General features: G+C 28.1%; 1 protein-coding gene across 2 annotated transcripts in view; it reads left to right on the top strand.

Annotated features, from left to right (window-relative positions):
• The first annotated feature begins 5,383 nt into the window (after positions 1-5,383).
• LOC107449821 (cell adhesion molecule Dscam1) overlaps positions 5,384-12,902 on the top strand; it is a 383,590-nt gene continuing 376,071 nt past the window's right edge. For both annotated transcript variants that reach the window (XM_071177996.2, XM_071177997.2), the window contains exon 1: positions 5,384-6,405. In XM_071177996.2, the coding sequence (XP_071034097.2) occupies positions 6,324-6,405 (82 nt within the window). In that variant the 5' untranslated portion in view covers positions 5,384-6,323. The remainder of the gene's footprint in view (positions 6,406-12,902) is intronic.

A 12,902-nucleotide genomic window follows, 5' to 3' on the forward strand; every position in this document is an offset into this window, starting at 1 on the left:
ACCTTGGGAGGTATAGGATTTGAGACTGATCGTTCTTTGGTACAGGTCAAAACTTGCGATCTGTGAATGAAATAATGGTTGTATGAATGGATCCGCCCTATAAGCGGGTGCGACGTATGGGTGTGGAAGAATTCACATTTTTGGCCATAGATAGCGCCACTGCAAAACAATCACACAACTCCCAGCGTCTTAATGGCAGACAGCAACAAAAACTTCTACTGTTTATTTAAAATGGCAGTTTATTTAAACGGTTGATGGGCGTTAAATGACTGTTAATCAAATCTTATTTTATTATAATTTTTCAATTGTAACAATGGTTAAAGGGATAAGAATGATGGCTTCAATTGTTAAATTAAAGTGTTTTAAAGAAGGTTGCTACCCTTCTGCCAAACGCTAGTATCATGCTATATATTCTGTAATTAGACTAGAGACAAACGATTATTTAAATTTAGCAGACAACTCTTTATATGTATCAATACAAAATTTATTTATTTAGTGTTACACATTCATGGTTACGACTCTATGGGAATTCGAATCAGCTGCCTCCATTTTAAATAGCGTTTGTTGGAAAGATGAGAATGGTGGAATTTTTTTTTAAAAATCATAACTATTTTAGGTATTTTTTGTTATTTACTGGTACACATGCATATGCAGATTTTGTTTCTTATTAAAAAGTAAGATTTAATACAAGCACTTTTCACAAAGAAGAACAAATAGCACTAATTAGGGATGAACATAAAAAAGATGCATTTCTTTTAATTGTTAGAATCGAACTCGCTACCTCTACGCTTCCATTTTAGGTTGTTGGGGAAGCTCTGATGTAGTAATTTTACTTATTCTGATGTAGTATTTAATTAGTAACAGTTAAGTTACTGATTTAGTTTAGCCTTTTCAAGGATTTTTTACTATTACTAATGCATATTTATTAATAATTTTAAATGTTTGCAGGTGTTAGCTTAAAGATTGCAGGAAAAAAAATCGACAAGAAACAAAGTTAGCTAGTACCTGATAAATGAAATTGAGTTTATCCAAATGAACATTTTTAGAATCATCTCAATACACTAGAGCTGTTTAAACTTTTGCTCAAAACTACCTAATTTTATCACATTTACTATCCAATCACATGGCAATAAAAACCATATTTTATTTTTAATTTTACATAAAATGTCATTGCCAAAGCTTTTCGGTCAAAATTTACTTTCTTTCTTCGGTGCTCCCATAGAGCTAGAAACATGGTAGATTTGACCATACTTTTTTGACCAGTGCAGTTCTTCTGTTGAATTGTGAAATATAAGGTAAAATTGCTAAAGAGCAACAAAAATATTAGTTCATTGATTAAATAAACCTTTGCAGCCTCAATCTTATTTTTTTAAACTACTTAATAGATTTTTTCGTTCTTGCTATATATTAAAGTGTTTAAAATCGTTTTTTTTAAATATCCTGCAGCGTAAATGTGCATTGATATTTCAATTTTTATTTTTTAAATGAATTTAATTTAATTGTTTAATCACAAAATCTGACTGAATTATTAAAGAAAAAAAACTTCTCTCCTAAATTTTTGAAAAAACTCTCTCCAGTAGTTAAACAATTACGACTTTAATTAGTATATTAGTTACTTAAATCTGTAAAAGCTAATGCTTATGTGGGAAAAAAATCAAGCTATAAGATATAATAGTTTCCTGTTCTTGGTAATATATTCAAAAGTTCCGTAATTTCTTATATGTTTATAGCTTTTACGAAGATATTAAAGACGTTTCGAGTTTTTTGACATTATGAGGATACAACTTATGCAAAAGAACATAGATAAAATATCATTTTAATTTCTTTATCTTTTTTAAAATTTTGAAACTGGCTTTTCTCATAAAATTACTTTTTTTTATCCCAATATATGTTAAATATTTGAAATATAAGATGTTCATTTAAAGCTTTGTAATTAACTAAAAGTATCTCAATCAATGCAAGAAGATACGTATAATGATAAGAAAAATGTTGCAATATTCAAATAATTTCTTTTAATATATATTCTTACTATGCATTTCATATTTCTGAAAATCACTGTTTTAAAGTAAATCAAGCCAGAGATGTAATGCCGCACAATCTTTTAAAATCGTTTTGTATTTAGTGTTCAGCGAATTAAAAGAACACTTGAATTATTATTTAATCCAAAAGCAAGTGAAAATTCACTATTACTAAATTTTAAATCGTTATGAAAAGCAATGCAAAACTTAATTTTGAATAATATGAGATACCAAAAATAATATAGCATACATAATACGATCTAAAGACTGATAAAATATTAAACGACTTTTAGCTTTTTCAAATATAGAACACCATGATTAAATGTAAGTTTATGCACAATGACTTTCACTTCGAATGAGAATATTTCGAAGCCTTAAAAATTCAGTGATAAAAAAATTAAACAAACATTGGCTCTTCTTGAATATGAGAATATTAAAAAAATGGAATATACACGAGGGAATACGGAAAAATTGCTTCTTTGCATAGCAGCTGTTACAGTAAAAAAATTGTAATTACAGTATGTGATGTTGAATAAGCGTTCCTCGTGTGTTTTTATATTGAAGCACTAAAATAAAGAAATGAAATAATTCTCTCTCTCTCTCTCTCTCTCTCTCTCTCTCTATATATATATATATATATATATATATATATATATATATATATATATATATATATATATATATATATATATATATATATATATATATATATATATATATATATATATATATATATATATATATATATATATATATATATATATATATATATATATATATATATATATATATATATATATATATATATATATATATATATATATATATATATATATATATATATATATATATATATATATATATATATATATTCTAATTTCGTGTGTTTAGGGCATTGCTCTTTGAGCCTAATTTTTGGATTTCAGTAGTAATAATAATTTAGCTCTTGAAAAAATCAATTCAAAACGAGCAAATCCTGTTTCTTTTTTTTTGTTTTTTGAAATAATTATTAATTTTTAAAATTATTATAATTATCAAACTTATTAACTACAAACTTTATATTATCCTGTATAATATTATTACCTTGCGCACAGCCATTTTCGGGCCCATCCAAGGTAACTAACAAATTAGACGCGCTTCAGTATTGCAGTATAAGATATCACTTTATTTATGCTTCTGTTTTCATCTTTTGTAATCTGGCAATCTTATTACGAAAATACTTTGAATCATTCTTGAAAGATTCCGGTACGCGTAAGTTCATTTTAATTCGCTCCACACTATATAGATTTCCTTTCATGTTCTGTTCTTTAATTTCTTTACATTTCATTTTCTGTTTTTTGCTTGATATATTTTTTTGTTTTTTCGTATATATTTTTTACTTAATGTGTTCTAATTTTGTTTCAATTTTTCTGAGTGCTCCTCATACTATTGTATTGATATATTTTGCTTTGGCTATATTAATACAATATTTAAAAGCACTCCTTTTCGTGGATATCATCGTGTGGGCTGATGAAGAGATTATATCTTTTCTTTGTTTTGGTTTCCGGAGTTTTAATATTTTTTTTTTAGATATCAAAAATTATATTTTTTTAAATACTTTTGAAATATATTTTTAATAATTTTCTTCTCTTGTCACTATTTTTTATTATTTTCCATATTTTCGCAATATATATATATATATATATATATATATATATATATATATATATATATATATATATATATATATATATATATATATATATATATATATATATATATATATATATATATATATATATATATATATATATATATATATATATATATATATATATATATAAGAGAAAAAAATTCGAGCTCTCTGCATATATATTCATATATGCAGTAGCTCGAATTCTCTTTGTCTTATTACATTTATTTGAAAATTACCAAAATTTGCATAAAAGTTCGTAACAGAAGCTCAATTGTTCCTAATTTTTACTGAAATAAAGTGCTGGGAAAAGCTCCCGGAAGCATAATTAAAAGCTTTTTGTTTCAAGAATTTAAATGAAAAAGAATCGCAAAAAATGAAACAGATAGAGGGTTATTTTTATCTAGCATTATTTTACGAATGAGTTTTAATTAAAATGATAACAGTTCCTCCTCCCTCCTCCTAATTTAGTGGTATCTAAAAATAATTTTAAAAAACAGCTTAGTTTAAGGATTTGAAATAATTACTTTCTATTATGTTTGTTATTAACAATTATAACAATAATTATTATTATTAATAATAAGTTTATTATTAATAATTATACATTTCAGATTCGAAATAAATAGAAAATATTTCAGTTGACAATAATTTATTAGTGAGTTTCGTTTAAGGTGAAAATGGTAGTAATATCAATACCCTATTTTTAAGCGAATAAGCAATATTAAAATAAGAAATTTCATTCTTTCACAAATCTGAAATAAGTAGAAAAATATACGCTAGCAATATTTAAACGATGGATTTTATTTCAGTTGAAAACCGTTGTATCATGATTTGTTTCTCTTTAAGCGAAAAAATTTAGCACTGTCGTACAATATTTTGAAAAATTTTATTGAATTATTTAAAATAATTATTTTCTATTATGGGTAGTAAAAGTGGTGTCTATGGGTAGTGTCTCAAATTAAAATGTCATTTAATTTAAAATGACTTAAATATTTATCACTAAATGAAACTAATTTTCAAAATTTATTTTTACATTCGGCATTAAAAATGCCAATTATTGTTGATGTGTTGTCTATAATTTTTATTTTGCTATTTGTGTATCAGTTAAATTTCAGCAAATTAGAGGCATATTTTTCAAAAGACCAAGCCTAAAAGCAACTTATTTTCAGTTGTCAGACTGTACTACAAACTTAAAATTTGTACGGGCCTAAAGTGTAATTTACTATACTAAATCTGGATAACAATTCTAAATCTAATTATTTATTTTTCACCAACTTGCGCCAATATATAATATCAAAACTCACTTATCACAACCATACATTTTCAAATAAAATGAAAAAAGATAGATTCTTTAATTTTAAAATGATTTGAATTTTTTTTAATCGAAAAAAAGTAGTTTTCAGCAATGTATAGATAAAATATATTTCTACCGGTTTTATTGTACAATAGAAATAGAATATCTAAGTAAATATGCATAATGTATCTCCCGCATATTTTATTTAGACGTATTCACTATAGCATAAAGGAAGAAAAAATCGTTCTTGTGAAATCAGTAGAAGTATCAATTGGTTCGAATATCCAGAATATCCAATCTTTAACTGGTCTTCTTGAAATTGGAAAATGCGCTCTACCCTTTCCTACGAGACTGCGCGCACTCGAATGTGCTGCCATCGGAGCTTCTGCTAAAACCTAAGTCCGCGGACGAGTTGCTTCCATAGTAAGGACAGATCTTCGATTGCTCGGCGAGACTTCGCTTGCTTTTCGAACACTACTCTCCGGCAACCGGTGTTTCTCTCCACGTGGCTTTACGAACCAGGATTTTTTTTTCTTCTCTTGCTAATGTGCGTTAAATTGTGAATTTTTTTTTATCGACGCATGTAACTGATTTCAGTGAAACTGTGTTAAAAAGTTATACAATTAAGAACGAATTATTTCCATCAAATGAATTCATCAGAATAATCTCTGAAGATGAAGTGATTCAATATAACTAAAATTACATCCACAGTTTTTATTGCAATCAAAATAGGTTCAATTAAATCATAGAAAAATGTATACTTAAACTGTGTCAATTATCAAAACATATCGAAGAATAAATAGTCAGTTTTTATTGGAAGGAAGCATTTTCAGATTGCTGCACTATAATTCATTCAGTTAAAATATGCACTATCTATAACTTTCAGTTGTGCATTTGTTTTACATTATCATCGTTTATGATCGATTTATCTTGAAACATCTATTTCAAAGAATTGTTTAACAAATCGAATCTATTTGGTGAATAATAGCATACTACAGATAAAAACTTAGTAATATGCATTATACATGATCATTTAGAACAAAAAGAATGAATTTATAGAGAATATTATTGCCAATAAGCGGTGCATTTTGTACTCTTATTGATCTGGACTTCGATTCGGCATAAAAGCAACAGGTTCATCAGAAATCAAACCTAATAACAAAATAGAAAATAGGTTCTAGGGGGGGAAGAACGTATTTCGTGTGATCGTTTCATCATTAACTGGCGAAATCGTCGTCGCCGGAGTTCCAGCTGTAAATATTTGAACTGACAGGCAATTAGAGAAGTGCCCGGATCAATATGTTTATGATGAGATTTGCTTTTAGAAGTGCCCGTTAATATGACAGAAGCTTCTCGAATGCTGAGCATTATGCTTCCACACTTGTTGATGATGATGTTTGCAGTTGTTTTAATACCGAAGGGTAAGTCGTTATATGTATATTGCTTTTAAAAATTTGTCTATTTGGGTGTTAATACAGTGTTTATAAATTTTTAACAAGTTTCTTTTTTCTTTTAATTTTTCTTTGAATGCTGAGACATGGTTCATAAAATCTTCCGTTATACAGTATACGTTATGTTAAGATCCAACATTATTTAGACTTTGTAAAGGCTTCAAACGAAGTACATTGTTAGTGGAACAAAATTTTTAGAGTTAATGTGATTGGTAGAGTTAAATTTTGATGCAAATTATGGTACATTTGAAAAGTTTGTATCTAACTATAGCAAGTCATTGAATTTCAATGATTAAATACAGAATTCAGGGCCAGTGTTATTTTTCTTAGTTTCAATTTAAAATTAAAAATAATTGAAAGGGAATAGGAAATAACAATATCATTTATTTACGCTAAAAAAAATTAAAAATGCACGTGCAGCAGATATTTTCTTTCAAAGCAGTTATTTGATGGCAGTTATATAATGGCAACTCTTTCGATATATGAGACAGTAAGAAGTCCATCTGTAAGAAGGAAAAAACTCATCACTAGCGTATTTATATTGTACATTGACTAACAAAAAATACAATAACATGATTTTTTTTAGAAAATTCTTTTTTTTGCATGAAAATCTTATCAGTTAAGCTGAAGATATGAACCCTTTTTCAAATCATCTTTTGCATTTAAAGTTCTAAAATTATCCGTGTCACAGCGTTGTGTGATTTATAAAAAGATTAAAAAAAAGTTTGTAATGTTAAAGAAAAGTTAAATATGATGGCTCTTGTATAATATATAAGCACGGATAGTAAAAGATTTATGTCTTTCCCTTTGCTTGTAAAACATACATTTAAAACTTTACATAAAAATGCAAGTCACTAAACTGTTAATAAATATTTGTAACTACAGTTCTTCCGAAAATATTGCAACATTGTTCAGAATTGCAAAATGCGTTGAACCATAATGCCATAAAAATTTGCTGCAATCTTAAATACGATGTGAAGAACTGTATTATTATAAAATAGAATCTTTTGAAACTTATAAGGTACATTGGTCCAAATTAAGTGGAAATATAATTTAAATGAGCACCTTTTTTAAGTTGCAACAAATTTGTTAGAAGCTCAAAGTGAGAAACAAAATTATGGTTCAGCATTAAGCAGATTAATTATACGCTTAAATAATATTTAGGGAATTTCCGAAAACTGCACAGGAATCTGTCATTTTTCTATAATGAATATGTATTGAATATTTTTTGCAGTTGAGAGTTATTTTCTCGAATTTTTGAATCTGAAATGGTTTTTAAAATGGAATTCTTCTTTAAAGTTATTTCTTTTAGGAATTTTTACATATCTGACTTAACAGATAATTTTTGATTTTACATAATTTGTATAATACGATAGATTAACATTTGTTGCAAAAAAATGTAATGTATTTTTGATGTTATGAGAACACTTGCACAGCAGTTTTTTTTCATTGCCTCTTGTTTTTTCTTTAACTACACTGCAGTAATTGAAACAAAGTAGAAAATTTTGGTTTAGCTTCAGATGAACAGAATATAGTTTTAATTTTGACGATTATTACACATGGGAAAACTTATTTTGATTGCTTTAGGTGAAAATTATTATTAATTAATCACCAATTACATGGAAACGATATTGCTACATTTTTCCGAATTGATTCATTGACAGCAATGCTAGTGAAATTTAGAGAGAAAAGAGTTTATTCTGTTACGTGAATAATAAAAATATTTACTTATGAAAATTAATACGTTTGGACGGAAAACCTTTTTAACGAATGTTCCTAAACTTAGTACTGTCTGAATATTCTTCCTTCCTGTAGCAATTTGGTGTAGGTCAACCGATGCTTCGTTATAAAAGTAAACATCAAAAAAAGAAGAAAAAAACGAAACATCCATGCCTTACAATTCGGTTTTATATCATTATTTTAAACAAGCTATTTTGTATAATATAATGATCACTAATGATTACAGAATATCACTGTTTCATAGTAGTTTCATTCACTGTAGCATAATGACATATAGTGTAAAAATGTTTGAGTTTCCCTAATCAATTTATAACTGATCGGGTTTTTCTCTTTGCAATCATCATCTTTGTTAAACCTTTATAGGGCCACTTTTTTCTAACAATATTAAAATACTTTTGAGATTGATTTATGAAAAAAAAAATTGATTTAGCTTACAACCTAAAATTGGGTTAATTTTTAGGGCTATTTTTGTGGAGAGAAGGTATCACTTGAGGATTTATCAAAATTTTCCTTGATGTAAAGAATGACCCTTAAACTTGAGCTTCTGAAACTCTCATAAATAACCAATTTATAAATTAAAGAAATATGTTCTCGATGAGCAATCATCAAATGAAGGAACGCATATCAAGGAAGAGAAGTCCCTTCTTGGCCCCACGCAAACCTTTTCTGTCGCCCATATTTATGTACAGAAATTTCTGAAAATATTTTGGAAATTATCAACAGATGGTGACACAAAACATAAGCTTAAAAATAACTACTTATTGACAGTTAAAAATTACTGAATTATTTTTATGTAAGAATATTTACTACAGTCTTGAAAAAGCTTAAAACAAATCGGAAAAAATTCCCACTTTTCACGCATGTCATCAACTTCTATCATCCAAATTTATTATCATTACTAGCATTATATATTTGACATGAATGATGCTTTACCGTTATGATAAATGTAGCGTCCTTCTGGCAGTTTTTGAAAATTTCGTTTAAGTGGAAAATAAATAGTTTTGATACAAAGAATAAAATTTTCGTTGTATTAGTATATTGCAACGTTAAATAGAAAATATTTTTTAAAATTTTTTTAATAAGACAAGCGTTAAAATATTATAATATTATTGTCCGATCCTAATTATCTAAATCTTGCATATATTAATCGAATTTGTTGACTGAATCATTAATAAATTTTCAGCATTTGTTTAAGCATAAAGTTGAAGTTCATATTATTTTGATGAATTTTTAAATTTTTCTAAACAATTTTTAATTAATAAATATTATTATACTAGCTTTTATGACAAACATGTGTTAAAAAATTTAAGGAAGAATTATCGTAATTAAATTAAAATTGTAAATATGTTGTTCAAAAGTATAATATTTTTATGAAAGCTAATTACTTTTGTTTTTAAAAAATTTACTATATTATAGAATTATACATTTTTTAAATATCTGATACCTTTCTTATATACATCGTCATACCCCTTTTTATACTTCATACTAGCTGAATATCTGCTCTTCTTAAGTCTCATTGGAACGACAGTACTGTGCCTATCTCAGTTTTCTTGACTTTGGCCTCTGGGTTGCAGGAGCAAATGTTCTAGTTGGACAGTCAGCCGAACGCAAATACCCCAGTATAATTATTTGTCTTTATATAATTATTACCCCTGTATAATTATTATCCCCAGTGTCTAGTCCCCAAATCATACCTGGTACTCATTTTACCGACCCACTGAAGGGATGAAAGGATGAGTCAACCTTACCCGTCCCGAGGATCGAACACAGGACCGGTTACATGAAAACGCAAAATGCTACCTCTCAGCCACCGAGACAGGCCATTCACTCTTCTTATGGGGGAAAATAATCAGTAAATCAGTTCTGAGCAACACTAAGAAATCACGCAAAAAACTGATAAACCAACAAAATAGAAATTGAAATAAAGTTTTTATTTAGCAACATATCTTAATCCAATACCGTAAAGTCACCCTTCCCGTGGCTTTACGGTATTGGATTAAGCTAAACACGATTTCAGCTGTCTATCCCATCAAAATGCAGATAACTGTATTCATCTGCAAAAAGTGCTATTTAATTAAATAATATTGTTTTTCCGTACATAATTTTCGATTTCGGTACATTCGGCACATTTTTTTCATTTCGAAAAACCAGGATTTCAAGTTATTTAGTTTTTTCGAATTCACTTTTTAAAGTATAATCATAAGCAAACTAAACACGTGGTTTAATATAACTTAAATACTAATTTGGAGAAATGGTCTGTTTATGTCATCACGTTCACGTGATGACATAAGCGGAGCGGATAAATAAATAAATAATTGCAAAACCCCAAACAACGTGCAAAAAAACTAATTTTTTTTATTAAAGAGATCTATGAGTTAGCAAACATTACTGTTGTTATCATTAAAATATTTGAAAAAAAAGAAAGAAAAAAAAATAGAATCATCTGCATTTTAATTTATATGAATCGCGAGTTCATAACGAGTGACGAGCATTCAAATGTTTCGAAGAACGATTTAGGTGAAATATTTAAACGATTATTTGGATGGGGACTTAAATTGATCTTTTCATCAACTGTCCAAATTAGAGGACGCTAAAATAGACTTTTCTAGAGTTATAAGAGAGGTTATAAGAGATAGTTATAAAAATTTATTAACTTAGACAAATTCTTCTTATTGTTTTTAACGTTATCAGCAACGTGGAGATATATAAACATCAATTATCATTTGTATCGATTAAGTAAAATTTAGATCGATTAAGTTAATTTTTACTGTGAAATTACTTTTTGAGGGGAAAAAATACTCGTAAATGTAACGAACTTCATCCAAATTAGTAAAGTTGACCATTCAATTATAGGGTCGTCTTTTTTCTTAGGAAAAAAATCCCCGGGACTCTAATTGTAACGGAATTCAGCAAAATTAGTAGATTCGTCTGCTAAATTATGCAACCAGCCTATTGAAGCTTCTTAACTCAATTCGATAAAGCACACTTTTTTTCATGGTGATTAAAGCTACGGATGAGAAATCGTGCTACGGATGAGAAAGTCACAGGTTTGATCCCAGCTGGCCCCATAGACATCTCTTTTGCTTTCGCATTACCTCCACGTTGCTGTTAACGAACACGTGACTCTCTCAATTCTTGGCAGATAGCAGCACGATACACTATACTTAACCTCGTTCCATTGCTCGCCAAGATTCGACAAACCAATCGCCTTAGTCTCACTAAGCATAAAGGTCCGGGATCAAGAAAACTTTAACTAGAAAAACTTTTTACTAATAACATTCAAATATGTTAGAGAGAAAAATTTCGGTCAGGATTGTAGTATTTTTATTGTCCTTATAGCTTACGTCCCTACAGTATAAATGTATTTCTACAATATGTGACTGACTGCAGCTTTTTCCCTGATCCTCAACCGTATTTTAACTGTGAATGCTCTAACGTAGTAAATTGAAGTACTTATTATTTATCTTTTTTAAAAAGTAACGTTTCCATGTACCCATTATACGAAACTTTTTCTCAATGCTGTTTTATTTTCAGTGCACCTACATTTTTGAGTGCTGTTGTTCTGATTTCTTCATCAACACATTCTTTCATGCGAGTCAAACCATGACCTTAAATCGAGTAACTGAAGAATACTTCCACCAACGATTCATTTCTACAAACACAACGCAACCCCTTTCCTCCCCCAGAACGCTCTCCCAGATCGAAAGCCCAGCCATAAATGATTCATGAAATTGCAGTTCAAACATGTTCTTTATTTTGTGCGATGTCATATTTGAAATTCTGAATGTTTCGGTAACCAAGCTGTCCTCTCAAATGGTTTAATTAACATAATAGGGTGGAACCACGGGGCGGCTCCAATTCACGATTGCAGTTTGTGTCATTTCGTCCGACGCTTCAATTCACACAAAAGACTCCTCCGCTTTTATTTTAGGAGCCATTTTAACTCTCATAAACTGAATTCAAAGGAACAGTTAATAAATTACCTTAACTGCCATTTACACATTTATGAGCAAAATACAATCCATTATTTTTTTCCCTCTCTTGTTCCATTGTTTAGATAATGACAGGAAATATTCTAAACGAAAGAAGATTTTTAATATATTTAAAATGTTAAGTATATATATATATATATATATATATATATATATTGAGTTACGGTTTCATTTTATTGTTTCAGATATAAAAAGTATTTTTGTCCCTATATATCACTGATTTGAGAAGCTCAGGACAGTACAGGACTCATAACCCTGTTTTATTTAGAGATTTTTAAATAAACATCGACAAAATTCTCTATTATCTTACTTTTTAACTTCAAATATCTTTTAGAAACTTATTAAATTTTTGGATTTAAGTAAGTGATTTTTAAGGGAAAAACTGACAAAAAACTTAATGCAGGTAAACATGTTATATTTCTTTTAAGGGGTGTAAAAAAAAGAAAACAACGTCACAGAGTTTCAATTAATAAAAATGATTCCGGGATGATTAAATCAAAATTGGAAAATTAAGCTGTTTTATTCCTTCTAGATCGATGTAATTTGTGATTTCACGAAAAATCTCGAAACATTAGAAATCACAAAAAAAAAAAACCTCATGCAATTAAACTTTTATAACCGGGTCCACACATGCTCATAATATTTTAAAGCATGTTACTATTTTGTTTTAAGGTTACATTGTATTAGGATATTAAATAGCTACCGGCTAATTACAGAAAGTACTTGTTTCAATGA

This window comes from Parasteatoda tepidariorum, chromosome 3 (assembly GCF_982258835.1).
Source record: "Parasteatoda tepidariorum strain Cologne lab strain chromosome 3, Ptep-v5.0, whole genome shotgun sequence".
NCBI lineage: Eukaryota > Metazoa > Arthropoda > Arachnida > Araneae > Theridiidae > Parasteatoda > Parasteatoda tepidariorum.